This window comes from Drosophila subpulchrella, chromosome 3R (genome assembly GCF_014743375.2).
Source record: "Drosophila subpulchrella strain 33 F10 #4 breed RU33 chromosome 3R, RU_Dsub_v1.1 Primary Assembly, whole genome shotgun sequence".
NCBI classification, from domain to species: domain Eukaryota; kingdom Metazoa; phylum Arthropoda; class Insecta; order Diptera; family Drosophilidae; genus Drosophila; species Drosophila subpulchrella.
The window spans coordinates 18,554,516-18,577,619 of NC_050609.1; the positions used below are offsets into that span (position 1 = coordinate 18,554,516).

Sequence of the window (23,104 nt, forward strand, 5' to 3'; positions counted from 1 at the left end):
TTATGAAGAATGAAACACACATGTTTTCGGATAAGTGACTGAAATTTAAAAAAATTTCAATACATTTTCAAAAAAATTTAATAAGAAAGTGAATAAATGCAGTTTTGGGGTCATAACTGTACCATGAGAAATTTTAATTTTTTAAATAAGTTTTGTTAATATTTTTATTATTAAGTTCATAATAATTGTCCAAGCCTACTTTTCAAATTATTTACAAAATAAATTATATAGATGCTAGATTTATTTGATAACTTAATATGATTATATTGAATCCTCTTTGGTGCGAAAGGTTCAACATTCCATGATCATCCTATAACTTCCTTAACAAATATCACCCCATAAAATACTGGCCCTGGTTATGGTGGTCAAAATCTTTATCTAGAGATTCCCAGTCCAGAACCCACTTTGAGGTTTGTCAGTTGGCACGAGAACATGTGCTGCACTCCCCCATTCCAATCCTTCCCAAGTTCAACAATAAGTCAGGGCATTAGTCGCTTGAGAAATTGTCTGTTTACCTTGTTGGCCAGTCGCCTTTTGCCGTTTCCAGTTTGCAGCTTGCCAAATGGCACTCAAAGCGGTGAAATATGAAAAATGAGACGCAGGAAGCGAAATTACAAGCCATGGCCAGGAGTATTCTTCCAGCCGGCCATCCTGGTATCCTGCAGCACCTCCAGACTCCGGGAAAACCGCGTCGAGTGGCGAGACCCAAATGAAAAGTTGAAGTAATAATTGTGCGGCGGAGGCGACGACGACGACTTCGCCAAGGGGCATCCTTACACATTTTCATTTGGTCATGTCCGGTGGTGTCCGACGATGGGTAATGTTTGTCCAGACGACCCCAAGTAGCCCAACACACGTCCCCACGACCACTGACTCACCCAGCTGCTGCTCCTTGATTTTTATGCTGCCTTGTCGAGGGGAATATTGGGATACACTCACTTTTATAGAGTGTTTAGAGGGAAAATAAATTTAAGGTATATAACATTTTAAAATACTGTACAAAAGTATGCTACGATATATGTTTATATATATGTTAAAAAGCTATGTTCTACTTCTTAAAGCATACTTTTAGGCACATTTTAAAATGTAATAAAGATTTTGGAAAGTTTTCCCTATTTAAAGCCTGTAAAAACAATCCCAAAGTAGGCACATATATTTCCCCATTGAGATGTTAGTACCAGGTAATCTTATAGTCGAGATCCTCAATTATGGAGTGGTTCCTTTTTTCCACTCACCGCTTTCCATCTTCGTGTTCCTGCACTCTGTCAACGGCAAATGTTGCCAAGCCCTGCTGACCACTGTCCATGCGAAGAGGAGCAGGGAAATGGAAAATGAGCAGGAAAAGCCAAAGGGAAACTGGGGAGGAGCAGGGGGCGAGGAGGGGGCACAAGGAGCAGGGACACCTCTAAGTGGGCTTCATCAGTTGCGCTTCGCTGGGCGCCGCCAGCGTCATAATCGTCCTGTCCTGCTCATCATCTTCTCGCCGATTTTCCTCGTCGTCTTTGGTTTGTTTGCTGCCTTTTGCGGTTTTGTCGTTTTGTCGTTTTTGGGGTCAAAGTTCAGGCTTTCCCCTCTGAAAAGTCCTCCGGTCTTTATTTATCTTTAAGATTTTCAACTGAGTGCACAGGTTTTTTGTCCACACGCTGACTTATGACCACAACAATGCGTCAGTCTGGCTGCTTGACTGGCCTTAAATGTGCACTGCGAGAAATGGAAGGGGTGAGGCATTTATAGAAAAAAGAGTTCTGTACGAAAATCAAGTTGAAAGAGAAAGGAATCAAAAGGAAAATCAAGGAAAATGATCAATATTGTAACATTTTTATATTTTTAAGGAGACCTTTAATTGCCAATTTTCTAAAATAATTTCTATAGACTCATTGAAACATTAAAAAGCTTTCTAAAAGTATGCTTTAAAGATAGAACTACCTCTTTCCGCTTAAATCCATTGGATTTCCGACTTGGGAATAAATCATTGCATACTTGTAGGCCATATTTTTAATGGTCTTACTTTTAGACACTTTGGTACCTATCTTGAAAGAATGATTAGAAATTTCTCAGTGCACAATGCCTGGGGTTTTTGTCACTGTCCACTCGCAGCTGCCATTCGCAGTGTATCCTCGCAGGATGTGTGAGAGTGTGTGGCTGGACTTGGACCGCCGCTAAGTGGAAACTGTAGTTTTTCTTACTTATGTCCTGGCAGGAGAGCGCGGCTCATAAAGATTTGTGTCTGCGCTCTAATGTCATAAGTCAAGTGCCGGTCGCAGTTCAAGAACTCACGTGTTCGAAGCAGTAAGACCACCTCCGTGACCCCATAACTCAGCCCCTATCCTTTTCCCTTACGAGTAGTCCCCTGCCTGGAAGGCAAACTCTTTCTGGAGTTTAATTGAGAGAGGGCATTAAGCAATTACGGCGAACTACCTAGAGTGGACTTTTGGCTTTAATTTAATTTGTCACACTTTGCGAGTGCAGACAACTTTACACTCTGGCCACAGGAAAGTAGAGCAGCTGGCAGGATCCCCAGGGAGGGAGAAAATGGGGATTGTGGTCTGGCACAGCCATTTTCAATTTGACTATGCCGGAAGTTACCTGCTGGTGCCAACATCTTACCCACACACATAGAGAGAGTCCGGCACTGAAGTCATTTCCTGTGCCCGGGACACCCTCCTCCTCGCCCTGAGGTCCTGAGTCCCGTCCAGAGTGGTTTTACGAGCAAGTGTCCCATGTGGCCAGCAGGGACTAGATTAAATTGGCATCTTTTGTTGTGTAGTGACTTTGTTCTCGCAAATGAGAATGTGAGCAAATTAAAAGTTGGCCAACTAGGGAGTAGGTAAAGCACTACAGCGCCTTCCTCGGCGCTTCTCACTTTGTCGAAGAGGTCAGCAGCCATCCATCAAGTGAAGAACTATTTTTATAAAGCACTACAGCGCCTTCCTCGGAGCTTCTCACTTTGTCGAAGAGGTCAGCAGCCATCCATCAAGTGAAGAACTCTTATTAATGCCTCGCATTTGCAGACTTTCCGGCGATTAATGAAATATTTACAAGCTCAATTGGGCAGGCAATGAATGCTAATTAATTCGCCGCCTGGCTTTCTTATCTTCACGCTTGAGGAGACCTTCAAAATTGATTGAACTGAATGCTTGAGTGCCCGAATTTAACCCTTTTGTGGGCCTGAGAAATCACCGAGTATAATTGAAAAAGTTTGTAGCACAAAGATAGTTGTCAAAAAAGAGATTTGAAACAATTCGATACTTGCAAGTCTCTGTTGCATTTGTACTTTTCAAGAGGCGGTTTATTGTCGAGCTAAAAACTTTCTTACGAGCTGAAGTTTCCTGCGGCTTGTAGGCCTTAATGCAATTTGTGGTCTGGCTATATCTGATTTCGGTCGGTGGTGGGTCAGCAATTTATGATACGCACACTTTCAATTTCCCTTTCGATTTTTCTGGCCACTCTAATTGCCCGATACGCTTGGCATACTATATGAATCGAGAGTCCAGAGTCGAGACTGAACAAAACAAGTTAATTAAACGCTTCCGTTTCCTTTCGCTTTTTGCAGCTTATCAATGTCCTGGCATCACTGGGTGCTTTAATTACGGAGATTTGTATGCCGCTGCGGACTTTCACTGCTCTGCATGTCTCGGCTTACGTCTCACATGCTTTTTGGGGACGTTTTTATATGTAAATTTATTATTTATTAACATTAATTATGGTGGTCAGTCGTGTAATTGAAGAAGCCCTTTCCCTCTGGGGGGCAATTCAGGGTTGTCATCGGGTTTCTACTGCTGATGTCAGCGGCCTAATTAACTGGCCATTTGTGTGCCGCACACTCTCTTGTTTTTCGAAAGGGGAAGAAACTGGGGAACTATTTACCAGTTCTTAGTAGGCATTCGCATTGATATGCTGAACATAACTGGAGCTTCATTTGAATGCCTTCAGCATGGTGGATTAGCAGCTGTGATTTATTTCCAGCTTGTCCTGATTTAGTCATCTTAATTTATATCTCAGATTGTTAATACCATTTTATAAAGATTTCTTTTAAGGATAATACATGATTCCAATAAAAATGTGGATATAATTACGTATAGATAATGCATCTAAAAAGGTTTTTTAAAGTATATACATGTTATGCATTATATACATAATCTCTTAGAAAGTCTTACAAACTTAAAAAAATTCCTTATCAAAGAACGATAGTTATAAGATCCCTTATCTCAATCCTAGAGTGCAGCTGAAAAGTAGGCAACGTTTTAGTGCTCTAAATTTGCTCACGCATTAAACGGTTTAACACGCAATTAACACGTACAGCGCGCACATATGTGTTGGTGAGTGTAAGTTTGCATTCGCACTTGTTGTCGTACGTGTTAATAAAACTAATTTGATTAGCTAACTAGTGTAAGCAGCGGTTTCCACTTGTCTGTTTGCCTACGCCAGCCACTAAAACTCGAAACCCCTTTCCAATTTGAGCCCCTCCGCCGTAAATCCTGTGTGTTTTGCGATACCTAAAACAACAAGAGAGCTGTGTTTTTGGTGGGCTTTCTGGGGTTAAACATGGTGTGTGGATGTGGGTATCGCACACGTTTGGCATTAATTTAATCCTTCCGCAGAATAAAGTGATATCGCCACTAACAAGGCAAACACATTAAATATTTATGCAGACATCAGCATACACTCACACAAGTGCGGGAATATGTGAAATTAGTCCTTTAAGGCTCGCATGTGTGTGTGTCTGTGAGCCTTTTAATTGCTGTCGTCAAAGGCTGAGGTAAGAATAATTGCAAGATTGGGAATAATGTGTCAAGTTGTGCGATGTGAGGCGGTGGCTGATTACATCAAAGAGCGGCGCACAGCTCAGATACGCACACAGATACTCACTCAGACAGTCGCACTTTGAAGTGTCAACAGGCAAAGGACGAAGCCGAAAGGAGGCGACAAAAACAACAACACACACGTTATCCATCATGGGATCTTTCACTTTTGTCAGCGAAATAACAATGGCCTCTTAATTACACCAGTGTGTGCCGCTGTCTTTGAATGTGTGCGTTTTTTTTCGTGAGTGTGGGTATAGGATATTAAACACTGGAAAAAATAATAAGTAAGGAATTAAGAAAATCACCCGAAAATGTGGTTCTAGGTTTTAAAAGCTTAGATTTTGACTAGGGATTCTAATAAGATATATGTATGTAAGATATATGTCTAAAAGTATGCAACGAAACCTATAAGGCTGTCATATTTTTGGTCTATTATCCAACTCGGATGTATAAAATATAAAGGTAACATAAAAGGCTATCAATGGTTATATATAGATTTAGTAAAGTAGGAGAGGAAGTGGTTTTTAAGAAAGTCAAGAAACAGCAGGCTAATTTAAGGCATTTAAAGGCATCGTTTTTAAATCTTCTGAAGTACTAGGTATCATTTTTTTCAGTGCAACATGCAGGCAAGTACTAGTGTTTGTTTAGTCAGATGTTTGCTCGACACTTTCCTTTGGCTTTTCCTTTGCTTGGCGGCTCTTGCTTTTGGCCAGCACTTGTTGGCAAGTTTTCTTTTGGCCTTTTTTGTCGTCGCCTGCCGTTTCCTCTGCATTCCTTTGACTGTGACTATGACTTCGCCTGGTTTGGCATAATGAGCACACACATCTCGAAGGAGAGTCCGCATGTGAGGATCCTCCGACAGGATGTTAATTTCAATTTAAATGCCGGCCAGCTCCTTGAGAGCTCACTATGTCCTTCGGCGCCCCAGGCGAATGTCGTCTCAAGCAACTTTGTCCAGCTTGGGTCAACTTCCTTGGCTCACTTTTGACTGCCACTTTCGACCTCCCTGCAATTGCATTGACCAAAAGTCAAGAGGGCCTGCGGCCTTGGCCTGTGAACTTTAATTGGATTCTTTGCGAGGAGGAACTTATTCCTGCTCCTAGTTGAAATGAATTCATTTCGGGCGTGTGTTGACTCAATTTGGCTTCCTGGAAATAAACCCATTGCTGATCTTTCGCCACTCATTTGGCTAATTAAAATGGCATGAACAAACAGAAGCTCATCCATTTACATTTATGAATTATCGGTTCGAATATAGCACACCGTCATGCCACGCCCCCCTCCCGCCGCCCCCTCCGTCTGACAGCCCATAACTCACACATCGAACTTTGGGGTTACGGGCTAAATCTTGGAACAGCCGCGGAAATCACGTACAGCCGGGGCGAAAGTTGCCGGATCCTTGGCATTATTGTCTTTTAAGCTAACCCAGTTCCCCACGTTCGCCCTTTCCCCATCGACCACAGCAGCTAATTAACGTTAATTTATTAAATCAGTGAGCAAGTAAAGGCATCCGAGCAACTTTCCTGCAAAAACTGGGATGGGAAATGGGGCAAAGACAGCGCCAAGAGCTGGCAGAGATAAAAGTTGCACACGACTCTGCTCGGTTCCGAAGCTCAGGCTTAAGCACTTTGGGTTTTTTCAATACCCAGCAGTTGGGCGAGTCAAGGGTATATTGGGTTCTTAACCCTTTATAAGGTTACACATACTGTGTGTGTGTCGGCAGACAAAAAATCCTATATCCACGGGATAGGTACAGACTACAGACTTAAATATCTAGCTCTTCAAGGCTCTTCAATATAAATATATTCTATATATTCTTAGATCGAAAACGCATATTAAATGGTTTTTTCTTTATATATATTTTTAGATTTTCCCAATTATTATTTCCAGGGTATCCCGTACTTCATATAACCCTATTAGAAATCCCTCGCATTCTTACTTGTCTTAGCTGGAAAAGCATGAAAACCACACGCAGCAATTATTAATTCAATTATTTTAGCGCAAACAGCCACCTCAGACTAGGAGCGAGAATCCAAGAATCCTTGAAACCGAGAATCCGAGAATCCTGCAGGACCAAGACGCAGGAAGCTGTGTGGCATAAATGAGTTCTCTTTTCAGTGCGAGTGGATGAAATAGAGTAGCACAAACACAATTAAGACAGCAGGGGCTGGGAATGGGATTGGGGCTAGGGAAAAGAAAGAAAGGCGAGCAAATAAAGTGGCAAATTTAATTAGGAATCAGCAGAGAAGACAAAAGTGCAGCTCTCTGAGTGCGGGGAATACCTGATGATAACCCACATCAGTCCGCCGGACATGTGAATTAATAACAGCATCCGTTTCCGGTGGAAAAATGGAGGGCGGTGGGCGAATTCCGGGCCACTGGAATTATAATAATAATATTAATAATGAGTGGCCAAAAAAGCAGACGGCGGACAGCGTGTCCGTAACAACTTCCGGAATTAAGTTGGCCGTTTTATTGTCGCAGGAAAAGTTTTCCCTGAGGGCAGAAAAATAAAGCGATGCCGAATGTAGGTAAATTGTAAAATGCAAAAGTTTCCTAAGTTGAAGTCACCTGCTCGGGTTCCCAAACTAGCGGAGAAAAGAGAAGGGGAAGGAGCAATCGAAACAAAGTCCCTTTTGTTTCAATTCACGTCCAGGACAATTGGCCAGGATCCAGGATCCAGGATCCAACAGGAAAACCGAAGCTCATCAGGCATCAAGGTATAATTTGGCCGGGGACTATTTCATTTTACGGCCAAAGTGGCGCATTTGCATAAAGTTTTATTTTCTTTGACCCGCACTTGGGGATTTCTTTGACTTGCGTCCTCGTCCTTTTTCCCCGGCTGATTTCCATTTCGTCTACTTTGTCGCCAGGAAGTGATTTCCTGCAGCTGCAGCTATTGAAATTCAATATCTTTTCGCCACTGAGGGGGCGGTGAAAAGTCCCAGAGGGAGTATTGGTGTTCCTTAAAGCCATGGATCAGCTTAAACAAGTGTTTGCACCACACATAACGTCGTCACATCGTCACCAAAATCACACATCCGTCAGCCGCCCAACATCCTTGGAAGGTAATTTGAAAATCAAACAAGCAGCGAGCGACTCCCTCGCAAATCCTTTCAATTGCTGCAATTTACTGGATAAATAGGATCAAAATCGAATTTAAATGGCAAACAAATTTTTCCTGATTTCGATTTTGTTGACAGAACTTTTCACATATGTCGCTGAATAAGCAGATTATGCGAACAGGGGTTGTCTACTGGATATAAATCGCACACCTTCTGTCCACAAGGGGTAAAGATATAAACTCACAGTTTTCTAAATACATGGGGTTTGAAATCACTAATAAAAATAAAAAGGCCATTTCATCTAATAATGTTTTATTGCCTACTTTTAGGCACCTTTAAAGAGGACTTTAAACCTTTAGTGTTTTCTCAGAAACCAACGAATATGGAAATGTTGCGTTTCAAACGCCTCAGAAATATTTTAATTAAATTTCGCATTTGCACTTGAATGGTTATCCCTGTGGCAGGCAAAACTATTTACGTGCCTGGAACAAAAGTGAAATCATTCGATTTTATTTATTTTCACTCGAAACTGAAAACTTTTGCCCACTTTTCCCTTACCGAATCCCCCGAAAAGAAAACTTGCGCAAAAAGGCAACCGAAAACTTTCAGAGAAAACTTTCTTGCTGCTCTCCTCTTCCACAAACATAAACAAGATTAATTTCACATGTTTTCCAGGGGGTGCCGAGGACTTTTCCGAGGGCGGGGGAAAAGAGCTGCTCGAGTTATTACTTTGATTATGTTTATTCTAGTCTTGAAATCCAAATGCCCGTTTCATGTGCACTTCATTTAATAAACCCATGCCGCCAAGTGAAAGCGCGAAATGATTTCCATGGCATTTTTGTCTGCTCGTGCAAGTTTTCCTCACTTTGTGTGATTAGCCAAGTGAAAAAACAAGAGATTAGGCAACTATTTACAACTTCATTTGCCTATGGATAATTCGCTGGTGTGGGATTTATCATACCTCATTACTTATTCATTTTCAGATTTTATGAGGTGAGGTAAAATGTACTACTTCGTTTAATTTATGGATACTATACTAGAAAAATCACCACAGTTTGTTAATTGCTTATGAAGGTGTATTAAAGTAGGTAGTAAAAATAGAATGTAAATAAATCTTTCTGATTCTAGATTCGAGATATATTGTTGCATACTTCTCGACACTAATTTACAAAGTGTTTTCTCGGGATAGCTCAAAAATTAATTTGATTTCATATTCGAAGGGCAGGCAAGGACGGCCAAGACAAAGCTCTTTAATATAGCCACTAATCTCGACACTGTCTGTGATCTTTCCACTATCTGCCAATTGCTTGGCGGATTTGGCCATCATCCAATGTGCTCTTCGCCATTCTGCCCTCACTCATCTTATAGACCACATCTATATCTCAGTCGGTGCGATCTGTGGCGACTCTTAAGTGCTTTTAATTATGTCCACTTAAGTCTCAATATCGTCAGCTTCCGAAGCGCGCAAATCACAGAATGCCACACGCAGTGCCATTGCAATGGGACAGGAAACTGGGAAACTGGGGAGTCGGAGGAACTGCTCGGCGCACTCTAAATAAAGCATAACAATTTATGAAATTTTAATTTTTACACTTAATAACACGCCGAGTTATGGGCGCGCCAAGTGAAACGGGCCAAGCGAATTCGCCAGGAAAAGTGGGAGAAATGGGAGTGGGAATTGGGGAGCTCAGGGGACTTTCCTATAGAGACATCAATGTGAGACGCACGGGCAGGTGGCCAAATCTCCGGGAGTGGGACAAATTGCGGTGCAACTTGTGTGGCACAACCGCAGACGTTGGGCGCAATTAGAGACGCCCGATATATATACTCGGTATATTTGGCCCCGACCGACTCGCGGATTATGCCATAAAGTCGAGTGGTCTCACGTTCAGAAAATTTTCAACTGGAACAGGCAATTTATAGTAATTTTGTTAATTTAGCGATCATTCAAAAGTGAAACCTACACAGAAGAGCAATCGAATTTGTGTATAATCAAAACAGATTTTAAGACCCACCTGAAAATATGTCTTTCTAATAAAATAGATTCCAAAGTTACTATACCTTTGCCAAATAAAAACAACCATTCATATTTTCTACAAAAATCTTATTAAAGATACAAGACCTTTAGGGGGACCATCAATAATCTACTTGATATATACAGAATTCTATTATACCGATCAATTAGACGCATCCCAACGAATAAACACACGCATTTCCTGCCCGAACTGGCATTCCTTTTGCTTTCAGCTCAAAATGCTCCAATCAAGAATTTTCAATTTCAATAAACGAGCGAAGAAAATTGAAAATTCTCGACCGAGGATAATGTGATATGTTCTCCCCGTCTGTTTCTGTTCCTCAGTAGTTTCTCCTCAGTTCGTTCCCGGGTGAACGTTAAGAATTTTGACATTGTATCATGCGAAATGCTAGCCACCGGAGATCTCCAACTTTGGTTAGTTAGTACTGGTTGGGATCGCTGGAGTTGTCCCGCTCCAAGGCCCTGTCCGAGGGATAGATGGGATTGGAGATCTCGAGGCCTTGGTTGAGTTCATTGATCATCGAGGTGATGAGTCCCTGGTGCTGCTCCTGCATTTTGGCCTGCAGACGCTTGTTCTCCTCGGCCTGTCGAAGGACCAAGGACTGGAACAGGTTCTTCTGCACCTGCAGCTCGTTCTCCATATATCCTGGTCTTTTGTGAGCCGGCACCGGAGTCCTGATGCTTTTCGGCTCATTTAAGTGGGCGGTTTTGGATGGAGCGATCGGTTTGGCAGGGGAAACTGGGTTCTTAGCCTGGTTTGTACGTTTTGTGGCTACTTTGGCCTCACAATTGCGTCGCGTTTGGTTGGCAGTCTGGGTTTTGGGTACCTTGGGAATCCTGCTCACCTGGCTGGCAATCGGCTTGGGAATGCGGCTGGGATTCCTGGCTAGCGATGTCTTAGTAGGTTTTCCAATCTCTGGATCACTTTTGATGGCCAAAGTAAGCTGCGGCATGGGAATATGATCAGGATTTCTTTGCCAGAGCTGGTGGTGTAGCTTGAAGAGATCAGGACTGGTGTTGCATCGCTTCGGGGGCTCGGAGATCTTCTCTTTGGGCTGGGAGTTCTCAGGCTTCGGTGGATCTGGTTTGGTTACCCAAGCACTTACAGACGCACCCATTTGAATGGGCGTTACCTGGAGAACAGCTCGTTGGGGCTTAGCTGGAGGAGCATCCTCGATCACCAGCTTGGAGGTCATCAGAATTGGCGTATTTAGGGGGGCAGAGATCTGCATTACCAAATTGGCGGTGTGATCATAGATAATGGTCTCCGATTGCTCCAGTTTTTGACGGAGGCGACCCATCACCACCAAAGGTCCGACTCCCTGGAATACTTTGGTGTTGGTGGAAGCATTCCTAAGTTCCCGTTTGGTCAACTGGTTTCTCTTGAGGATTGCTTCCTTGGTCAGAGCGCTCAAACGCAGGCGCATCATCTCCAGTCTTTTCCAGTCAGTCAACTAGTCAGTTTTAGTAATTATTATAGTAGTACCTATTATCCTGAAAGATCACAACTTACCATAGGTGGCAGAATGGGCTTGCCATTTAGGCTATATCCCGACTCAAACTCGCCACCTCCATTATTTTCCAGTTCCATGTGGAATACTTGTTGTTCTGTCTCATTGGCCATTTGCAGCAAATTTCGTGTAGATATTTCAGGTATCGAAAAGTTGGTGTTTTCTACAGGGGAATATTTTCAAGAATTTATTTGTTGTGTGTTGTGTAGAGTAAAGGAATGGAATGGAGTAGTAAAGGAATGTGAGTTGAGCCAACAACGGTTGACAGTTGTGGAATGAGTTTGTTTGCCCGGACTACTAGTCCGCACATCGATGTTAGTGGACTACATAAGGAAAAATATTGGTGTGGTATTGATAATGAAAGTGGTGGAAAATGATTTCTTTTAATTGAATATCATTGTAAATATTTTGTAAAATTATTTGTACCCCCTATAGGTCTTATATTTCATATTTAATACTATTTAAATATTTATCACTGTTATAATCAAAGATGTTAAATAAAATACTATAGTCTGTAAGATTAAGAAATATTAGTAATGATAAAATAATGATACATTACCATGGCGACATTAAATTATTACACAACTTGAAGTCGAGTTAAGGAAGCTGGACTTTATATAGACAACCATTTTTGTGAAATAACTTTTCTTTTCGATCAATATCATACTTGTCTGGACTTTATATTCTTTCGAGTGCATCCCACATGCAATCCCCGTCCGAATTTTTCCCCAATCCGAAGAGAAACTCTGACAAATGCGTCGCTCGTCGCCGGAGCGTGCCGCAAAAGGTATATGTACCTCGTAAGGGCAGTTGGAAGTCGGCAGTCGAGCGTGGAACTGGCAAACAAGGAGCCCAAATAAAGTCCACTCCATTACCGGCAGGACACTCGTCCTTCCTTCGTTTTTTTTATATATGTAGGTGGACCGTCTGGAAATTCGTCTTGGGCGCTTGTAGGTGTGATTTGTTTTTTAAATTTTGGGCCCAAGTTCCAGAAGCTGGCCAATTTGTCTCCCCCAGTTGGTTGACTTTTTATTTGCAACGAAGTCACGTAGCATTTTCACTTGCATACTTGCGACATGCGCCAATTTTCCACTAAATTTGCCATGTCAAACATATTTTGGAGCAACCTGCTAGCTCCTTGCCTCATAAAGAATTCAAATTAATACATTAACAACTTGAGATAATCGACCTTGGGGGGTGAATTCCGGGTGGTACTTCTAGTTGTTCCAACGACAGGTAATAAACGCCGAGTTGTTCGTGCCAAAGTCTCGAAAGTTTCGCTCCAAGGCAATTTGCCTCAAGTGGCAATTCGGGAGCGTGCCAAGTGCCTTGGTAACGGTAACAGCCCACGGATTACGGATCACGGACTACAAAAACCCAAGTGGGTTAAGGCGGCTGGGTGGGGGCACTCTACGGTTAACCGCCAGCACCACAAAAGGTATTTATCTCATTGTGCGCAGATTAAGAGCTGCTCTCAAATTAGGTGAGTGTCGTCACGTGACACAAGATGAGATCTAGATAGCGATGAAAGGATGATGAAATAACGGAAAGGTAGGTAGCATAATAAAGGAGCTTTAAGGAGGAGGATGGTATGGGATGAATATCATGCTAAAAATAAACTTTTATCCAAAGTTCCACCAGCTTTAAACGCATTTCAACACACTTTTAGGAGACATTTTTAAATGTAACCTGTTTTTCTAGATTTTCGGGGAAAGCAAATGAAATGTCTATTACTTCTTTAACTCTTAGAGCAAGAGAAAAACTTTTTAAGGTGTTCGATTTTTAAACTTAAATCTTTTTATAATGGGTAATATCAATCGTTTTTACAAAAATGGTACAGCACTTTAAGTCAACGAATAGGTATGCGAAAACCTATGGCACTTCGATGAGTTAAGCCACTCTCAGCAGGAAGTCTATATCCACCTCTGGTTATGCAAAGCTTAACCCCTTAAAGACCCCTTCTTTTCCGATTCCAAACCGCGTTTTGTGCAAAAAGCCAGACAGACTCCGCTCCTGTTACACTTCATAAATTCAAAGAATTATGAGCCGTGACCCAGACGGAAGCGCAATGCAATCCAAGTGGCCGAGTGGCCAGGACACAATGAGTCCGAAGGGTGGAGGTCAACAGGTAATAACGGTTGCACGATTGGTTGGCCCCGACAATTTCCGCTGAATTTACAACCAGGGGTAGATGTCGGTGTGGATTACAACCACGCTTTTTATTTTATTACCCCCTGTTTTATGGTCGCGACAATCGATGAAAGCTGGGCATTGATTTTCGCTGATTCCAAGGAAAGTTCAAGAGTTGAAGTTCAAAGCATCCGAATTCACTTTAATTGAGTTGCCCGGGTCTCATGCATATGCAGGGCTCAATTAAAAGTGCGCCAAGAAAAACCGAGAAAGACAAACAAGGGCGCGAAGGAAAACTCCTTGGAGGGGTGGAAAATGTCTGCAAGTGACTCAACTGAAGGAGTCTCCTGTCTGTTGACATTTCGCGGTATGGAAAAAATTAAATTAAAATGCAAATTAGGCATTCCTACCGAGGAGTCTGGCCTGCAGTCTGCGATTCCCCCTTTTCCGTCTCGGGCAAAAGTGACAAATTGTTGTAAACACTGCACAAGTTACGTATTCGCCTCGTGGGACCTCGACTGTCACCTACGAAAAGCGGGGGATCAGGGATGGCATACCTATTGTATACATGTTTTAGCACAGCCAAGAGGTCCCGACTTTTTAGCCAAGATGAATGTTTTTATTTCTGCGCCTTTCGCCTGCGTCCTTCCTTCTTTTCTGCGGTGAATTATGCAAAGTAGTTGCGTAATGCTCTTGTTACAATAATTTAATCTTGTAATCTGTTTCTGTTCGACTCCGCAGCAAGTGCCATAAATAATTCAGCTGGCCCGCTGCTGCAGAAGCGGATTTCTCCTTGGAAGGAATCTTTGCATTTTTAATTTCAAGGTAAACAAGCGCAGATAACTTCGCCGCCAGAAACGGAATCCTAATGAGCCTCTCCTCAAGGTGACTTCACTTTGGCTCCTTGGATTGACATTTCAGCGGGAGGCTGAGCAAGTTAATTCAATTTCCCCAAGCTGAAACAAAAATAAAAGAAGAAGGCACAAAGTTTATCCAGGCAACCCCTTTCTTGGTTCTGTATGCTTAAGAAGGGGGCTCTAACGAACCCCATTTGCGGCTGGCTAATTATTCCTTGTACAGCCTTTGAAGAGCTCTTTAAAAAGCACAGGTTAATCTTTCCATAAGTTGGGGAAATATTTTGAGAATATATCAGGGGTAATGCTAAAGTTGTAGAATCACTAATGTTATAACGTGCTTAAAAGTATGCAACAAAATATCAGCTGGATTCATTCCGAAGAAGTACTTTTTTAAAGCATACTTTTTGACACCTTTACTAAAAATTTACGAGACAATAAAAATAATTGGTAATGAGATATTCCTAACTTCAAAAGCTTGTAGCATAGGACATTAACCATTTTTCAGCTAATTACCCGTGCTCATCCTTTGATAAGCTCTTTAAGGATTCCACGTCAAGGCAGGGCCATAAATCAGCTGTCACAAAATGTAAATCCACCGGCAAAAAGAAAAATCGCAGACAATATAAAATTTCAATAACATTCCCGGCGTGTCTTGTCCTTTGGCACAAGGTGCACATGGAGCATCCACATGGTCCCACCCATTTTCAAAGCAATAAGGATACGTTTTTCTGCTTTTTTTTGGGAGGAAGGAGCCGGTAAACAGGATCCGAGCGGAAGCAATACACGTTGACACGTCGCAGGGATACAAAATGTGGCGCTGTTAGTTCCGCAGTTTCGCCGGAGACAAAGGACAGCGGCGTAATGTAACGGAAACTCTATTGAATTGCGATAAAAATCGCGTTTGCCAGCGAGCACCCTTTGAACCGTCCAGCCCCTTCGTCCTTTTCGTCCTCGGGCTGCAGGAGACACGGGTTTAGCCGTTTTAAAGCGTACTTTGCGGCTTGTCAACAGGCGGCAGAATTTATTGCAAATGTACGCCAAAAGAGTTGCACGAAGTTGGAGACGTTTGTGGATCTAGTCGGGTGGTTTAACTATGTGGAAGGTCTTGAGAAGTAACACGAGAGACTTTATCTTTACTTAAAGGAGTTATAAATTTGAACCAATATCACATATCAATATATTTAAGGTTTTATTAACTAACACCTATTTTTAATAAAGGTATCTAATACATCAAGTCTTCTAGAAGTATTCATTTTGAGAGAAGTCGCTTGTTTATTGATTATTTTTAGAGACCTTTGTTAGTAATTTTAAAATCCCAGTAATTCGGTATCTCACTGACTATTTTATTAATATACGCATGTTCCACAATTTTTTTAGAATTGTTTTCTTGATATAAACTTAAAATTCCTAGTAGAAGTGTAAATAAAATTCGTACTTTTCTAGTAACTTTCTTCTTCATTTTGGAATGCTGTTTCCGCTGACAATGTTATCGTTACGGTTATTGATTGAAATTTTTTACACTTTGCTTGCTGCCACGTTTCCTGCCCCTTAACCCGCTGTCACCCCAGGAGTAGTGACATTCGGTGACGGCGACCAAGGGTTAAGGAAAACGACAGCTGTTGTTCTGGTTCTCAACTCCTTCGGTTTTTGTTGTGATATTCGGAAAGAGTGAAACCCCCAGGCAGGCAGTCATCATCTGGGGCAGGTATTCTTAGGCCATTTCCTTTCGGCATCCATATGGCTGCGTTCTGGCCTACACGCACATCCTGTCAGTTGCAGGACCTTTCAGGACCGAAGGACCATCCACACCACCTACACAATGCGAGCGGAGACGCACAATGGCCACATCAATTGTGCATTTCATTTAACTTGCCACGCCCGTGTGACTTTTAAGTGTTGCCTTCTATGGTACATATCCCCTGGAAAACCCCCTGAAAATCCCCCTCGTAACCCCCTCTTGCCGGCTTTTCACGAGTGCTGGACATGACAGCTTCTGCATGAGCAACTCGCTCTCCAAAAGCTGCCCCTATGGCAAACATGTTGCTGCCAAAAGGCCGAAAGCCAAGGCCCGTTGTCTGTAGGTTTTTAGGTGTGTTTAGGTATTATCTTGTACGGGGTGTGATGCGGGGGAGGGGGAGGGGAGGGTAAAGGGGTGGTGCTGGTGGTGAGCATGTGGCATGTGGAAAGCCCCACCCACAGCCCAACTAAACACCGCCCACAGCAAACTTTGTGTGCGTTTGTGTCATTGTTAAATTTTGCGCTCGAACGATCTGCAACGGATGACATCCGTATGGCAGGCAAGTTACTTTTTGATTTACAGTATGCTACTTTTTATACCCTTTACTTGGGGAGAGTGAGGGTATATAGTTTCTGAAGAGAACTAGGAAGTAATAAAATGAACATTAAGTTATGGAAACTCATTTAAGGAAAGGATTTCTATACATTGATCTTGGGATTCTCCTAGAAAATATTTTGAAAACAGTTATTTGTTTTAACTTGTTTTAATAATGCAAAACTGTTATAAGAAATGAAAGAATTCTGTATAAGTATAAAGGTGCCTAAAGTTATGCCATAAAAACTTTATATATTTTGTTGCATACCTTTAGACTCATAAATTAATGAAATAAAAGCACAAGGAATTTTCTTCGGTCTCCTTATTAACAGATCTTTCTATTTTATAAAGTTTGGAATAGTTCCGGTGCTCTATCGATTCCGTTCTTAAATCAAAGTAACTGACTAATGGGTATCTCAGCTGTCGCAGAGTTTTCTAAACATCTCTAGCTCGTTGTTCATCAAACGCCTGGCTGCCCCGCCTGACCTCTGACCCCGGACCAGTGCCCAGCCTCCTGACCCCGCTGGCCGAGTCCCGAATGCCGAACCCCGAAATTTCGCCCTGTCCAAGGTGCAGCAAAGGTTGTCACAAGTCGCCCGCCTGTCGTTTGCTGGTTGTTGGTTGTCGGTTGTTGGCTGTCGTTAGCATTTGGTTTAAATTGCGCAAAATGCGTGTAATTGCTGGAACTGACGATTGAATGAGCCCGTGTATTAGGAGGAGATGCAGACCGAGATGGCAGATGGAAGCCAGTCCGGCGAAGATTTAAAGTTTCTGATTTGATTTGAGGCCAAGCTCTGTCTTCATCTGTATCCCGTGTCCCGAGTCCCGAGTCCTGAGTCCAGAAACCCCTTCCCCGATCAACCGACTGACTGTAGTAATTATGAGCGCATTGTTGTGCGAAAAATTGAGTTTCAGTTTCACAGTTCTCGAGTTTGTTTAGCTCTAAACTTGTGCCGCACTACTTGGGATTGGGATTTTGTAGAGATGGGGCTGGTCTGGACCTGGAAGTGGACTCTGGCAGATGTTTCCGTTTCCGTTTCGGGCTGGCAACAAAGTGAAAGTGTCCGGAAGGCCAGAGAAAGCAGAGGAGGGACTAGTGAAACTTAAGCAAATTGATAAACGTATTAAAATGGGTTGCCAGATAAAGAGATGACTCATGGCTGGGTGGCTTTATAATTTAAGAATTTTTAAATTAAGAGCAAATCTTTTGGATATTTAAATATATTTTTTTATACACTGACACCTAAAAAATAGAGTTTCTTCAGTGGAAAATGTAAATTTATTTTTATCAGTAACTTTATTTTATTATAAAAAACTTTGATGATAATATATATTTTTTCTTCGTACAACTTCCCTCAACTGTATGCATTTTCCACCCAAATGTTAACCTTTGCCCTGTCACCTTTTCCCATTTTCATTTCTGTTTCACGCTCAAGTAGGCGCAATTAAAAAACTCCTTTCCCTGCTGCACTTTCCATTTTCGCGTTTCCATTTGCATTTGCAATGCCTGTTATTATGGCTGTTGATAAAAGATTGCACAATGTTTACTCGCACCACCCACAACACCCCCGCCCCCTTTAACCCCCCGCATGGCAACATTTTTCGCAATGGGCAATGCAAATTTGCGGCAGATGCGGTAATTGCCGCTCATTATGGTCAGGCAAATGTGGCCATCGCCATCGCCATTTGCCAGTTGGCCGGGAAAACCGGGAATATAGCCCGAACCGGACTGATAAGACAAATGCAGTCCCACCTGCCACGCCCACTTGGCACCATTCCGCCCCCCGTTGCACTCGCTTTTAATGCAATTTTTACATTTCGCCCTCGCAAAAGAGGAGCTGGACCATAAGTCACTTTAATGGGCTTTCAATGAGGTGTGCCTGTGCCTGTGCCGCGGGAAATGCAAATGCATTAATGGCATTTTAATGTTGAGGTATTCGGGCCTACACGACCCCCACCCCCCAGGTAAGGGTTAAATTCAGGGCTGGCATTTCGGCAATTTAACCGAAAAACTTGAAATGACCATAAAACAGAGTTTTGGCACAAACTTTAAGCCACAAAAAGGTAGTTTTCGCCCCCGGGAAAATGATAAATTATTTTGAGCAAATGCCGCAGGAATTTTGTGCTTGCCAAGGAGTGAAAAGTTAAGAAGCCAAAAAGTGTGTGTAGAAAATGCTGGGAATCGTTTCCCAAGAGATTTATTGGGGACTCCTTTGGTTAACCGAGGTTCCATGGGAATTTATGCGACTGCGTTTGTCATCTCGCCAGCGAAAGGAATTCCAAGGATTCACACCTCCGAAAAATATGCATATGCCTTGAAAAATTCCAGAACCCCTTTTCCCTCATCCCAAACCACATGTCCGATTTAATTTGCTGGAAAATTTAAACAATGGGGCGGCATAGGAATTAATTCCCAGCCACGGAATGAACTTTGACACCTCGAGCAGCAATTTTGCGGTGGACAAACCTTTTTGGGACTTGGCAACTTTTATGCGAATCCCATTTGGTTTTTTATTTTTTTGTTTTTCGGGTTTAATGAGCCCGGACCGATGTCGACAGCAACATTATTATTCCAAATAAAAGCGCATTTTGCTGGATTATCAACTCCGGTCCGGAGTGGAAATAGAGCGGGTCCCATATGGCGAGAAAGGTAGGAAAGGCGAAAACTTAATTTCCAGCTGGCACGCCATGTATGGGCATCCGCATTCCACTGTCCGCAGGATAAAGGATAAAGGACACGGGCCCAGGACACTTGACCATCCAGATACTCCCCCTTTCCCTCGGTGGGTTGGCCCTAATGAATGTGCCGAGTCGTCGTCCTTTTCGGTCCCCCCGCTTTGCAATTAAATGTGAAAATGTTGAAAATAATTTGCATTGCGTCCCTGGCTTATCGCCTCTGCAATTAAGGTAGTTTTTGGCAGGGTTCTATTTACTCTTTTTTGGGGAATTTAATTACTGCAAGGATTTAATTATGTCATCCCGAAGGAGCTTAGTGCCACACGTCGTCCAAGGGGGATAAAATAAAGAATACAAAAAAATGTTCAGAATCTGGCAAATTGTTCAATGAGTCGTGGAGTACTTTTTACTGACGTCAAATTTGCCGGACAAAGCCCAGAAAATCCACACTCAATTTACCTGCATTGTCCTCTGGATGCACTGGGCCTTATCCCCCGATTTTATTGGCCGCGATTTTTGCACTTGAGATGCTTTTTCATATATTTTAAAACAGTAAATGCAAAAAATCGCACGCTGACAATGAGCGGAAATGAATTATGTTTGAGGCTCGACACCTCTTTCCCCGGAATTTGGGGGACCATTTTTGCATTTTCGAACCACCGCTGAGGTGGCCTTACATCCATTGTGCAGCATTGTGCGAGTGCATTTCGCGTTTTCGCGCTGCACAGTCACAGTTTATTGTTGCCACGCGGAGGCAGACAAATAAATCAATGACAGCGCGACTTTATTGTTTCGCTCACAGAAATATTGCCTTTATAATATAAAACAGCGGCCGTGGAGCTCTCCTCTCGATCGTGCCCGGCTGATAAATAATAAAATACCTATAGGGAGTATCCCCACGGGAGTGGGGGATCCCATGCCATCGCGGGCTCCCTTTATATATATTAAATGGGCTGCGGTCTGGCCATCTATTGACAAATTTTGAATGATGTACGGCAATAAAAATCCATTAATTGTGGCGCGAATGGAGAGTACTGAACCTGATTTACTCATGGGCTGGAAAAGCTTCAAAAATATTTTACAAACAATAAAAAAAACAATGTTTTCCATATCATATCACCCACATTTGTTACTATACCTACTTTTAAATTGGTTTATCACTTTAGCAAGAGTTTTCCTTAAACTCTGTTCTACTCCCCAAAATAAAACCAAACCTCAAGCAGCTCTCGTCCTTAATCCAACTAATACGACTCAATTTAAACACCGCTAAATCAACAACTGCCACTCAGGAGAGGACGGGGAAAATGCGGAGAAAGTGCCGAGAAAACCCTCTGTAAATTCGAGCTCCGAAGATTGAATAAACTGTGAGTAAAATTAAAAGTGCCACAAGGAGGCGGATGGGGGAACTTTCCTGCGAAGGACCCAGCTCGTACACCTACAGGACCTTCTCCCCTTCCAATATTTCGAACAAGCTCCGTCAGAGTGCGCAACATTTTTACGCTTCTTTTGGTTCATTTTCAATGCATTTAACTTGAGTGACTCTTTAATCCTTGTAAGTATCTTAGCGGGCAGAAGAGCCCCTTTCAGGACCCCCTTCTCCCTTCTCCCGCCGCCCCTGGCATCTTTAGCTACAATATTTATTTACCTTGCGCCTTTTGTGCCCACGTGCAGTTTCTTGGTTTCGTCTTCCGTTTTTCCTTCATCTATATTGCCCCAAAACCCCGACTTCCTTTCCCAATTTCGCTGTCGTCGCTCTGCAGCTACGTGTCCTGTGTCCTGAGTCCTTGAGGGGCGCAGAGGAAAGGGGGCGGGGCTGTCTGCCACTTGGCATATTTTAAATACATTTCATGCGCTCCTGAGCTCGCTTTTCTTCTGCTGCTGCTACTGCTGCTTTTCCTTTTCCCGCTCGAGGATATTTACTTCTTGAAAATATGTTTACTCGTGTTGTGCATATTTTAATCGTTTACTTTGCCACAGACTTTTTCGGCACTGCCTTCCTCCCCTTTTCCCTGGCTTCTTTTATATGTGTTTTCCTGTTTGAGTTACGTTTAAGTTAAATAAGCCATGCGAGTCCTTTTCCTGCTCCCACTGCCGACTAATTTTAGCCGGAATTTAAGCTTGTGATGGAAATAGAGAGGCTTAATTGTTGGAACTGTGTCTTTTTAAGTTTATATTTAGTATTTAGAGAACAGTTGATTTTCAAGAACTGAAAAGTCTTAGAAATATAGGGGCAAACTTTATTTATGTCATTTTTGCTATTTTAATTTATATTATTATTTTCTGAAAAACTTTAATGGTAAATAAATGTCTATCTACATATTTAAGAGTAATTAAATGTTAAAAATGATTAAAAGGTATCTGCATCTGCTTTATTAAGTGTAGACATTTTTTTATTGTGTCTTAAATATTTTTAATACATCCCTAACTACTACTAATTTTTTCCTTATAAAAATAAGAGCATTAAAAACAAAACTCCCAACAGGTGTTTATTATTTATCTGTCTGCATTTCCCCCACTTTTATGGGATTTTCCTTTCCTGTGGCCTTCTGTGGAAATTTATAATGAATTCTAATGAGCTGCAGAAGATACTCGAATAGAACTCCTATCCCAGTAGCCTCGAGGCGATTCGTTAGCTCACGAGATGCGCTTCGACGCGTTTTATTTAGGTGGAATGGAGGTATGTTGTTTAGATGGAGAGGAGGTACTTCCTTTAAAGCGGGCAAAGTTTGGCACACAAATAGCCAAAGGCTCCAAGGAGTTGTCTGCCAAAGTTTGCCCTTAAATATCTGGAAAGCAATGAAACGGGGAACCAGATTTAAACAGATCTGAAGAAGGAATTTACATGTGCTCCATTGATGTTTATCGAATATTAAAGGTAATTCCCATACTCATATAGCCAAAAGTCTTCACCCCTTTGGCGATTCCCTTTGATTGCTCAGTTTGTCGTGAAACTTTGGGCTCTTCTTCCACTTCAACCCCCTGGCAGCTTTGATTCCCGGGGAACGCCTGCTGAAATTATTTCAATTAAGTTTCTTACAAACCAACCACTCCTTTCCCTGGGAAACCCCCTAAAAACCCCTCTGAAAACCTTCCGGACGGACTTTCTTTCATTAGTTGCGCTTGTTTTTGTTTCGCCCCGAAAATTTATTGTCAGGTTCGATGGCTGGCAAAGTTTTTATTGCACGCGCCCGGAGTTTTGCCTCTTGTTTGTTGGCTTTTGATTATTCAAATTAAGCTTAATTGTTAAGGTGGCCGGGTTTTATTGAGGGCCGATGGGCCATAAAAGTATTCGGCTATTATGCTCGCTATTGGGCCAGCACTTTGGCTTAGTTTTCGATGGCGAATTGAATCAGAAACTAAGTTTGGGCTCCACTCGCGTTTCTGTTTGCAGTTGGAAGCCCCAAAGAGCGGAAGCGTTTCCAGTGCCAAATATTTTTTTGCTTTTGCTTCCAGCATTTTGCGGTGTACCTTTTTGTGACACTCCCCTTTCCGGAGGCCACTCTCAAATAAAGGGGAAAAAACACTATTGTTGGTGGGTTTTAAGGACAAAAGGATACCCTTTACTAGGCACTTTTCAAGGTAGTTCTTGCAGTACCATAAATCTGTAAAGATTTGGGCTATATATTTGAGTTTTATTGAATTTTATTACGGGCTTAAAACATCTGATATTTAATATATCAAAATCCAAAATTA

General features: G+C 42.3%; 2 protein-coding genes across 2 annotated transcripts; both read right to left on the bottom strand.

The window, feature by feature from the left end:
• Positions 1-321: 321 nt before the first annotated feature.
• LOC119554183 lies at positions 322-771 on the bottom strand. The gene is given in 3 exon segments (XM_037864981.1): positions 322-390; positions 392-462; positions 513-771. Coding segments are annotated over 3 exon segments (399 nt in total).
• A 9,186-nt stretch (positions 772-9,957) lies between these two features.
• LOC119557276 lies at positions 9,958-11,677 on the bottom strand. Its single transcript, XM_037869965.1, has 2 exons — positions 11,419-11,677; positions 9,958-11,359 (listed from the first exon to the last, which is right to left on the bottom strand). Exons 1-2 carry the CDS (start codon positions 11,527-11,529, stop codon positions 10,325-10,327), a joined length of 1,146 nt encoding a protein of 381 aa, XP_037725893.1. The 5' UTR covers positions 11,530-11,677; the 3' UTR covers positions 9,958-10,324.
• Positions 11,678-23,104: the final 11,427 nt, after the last annotated feature.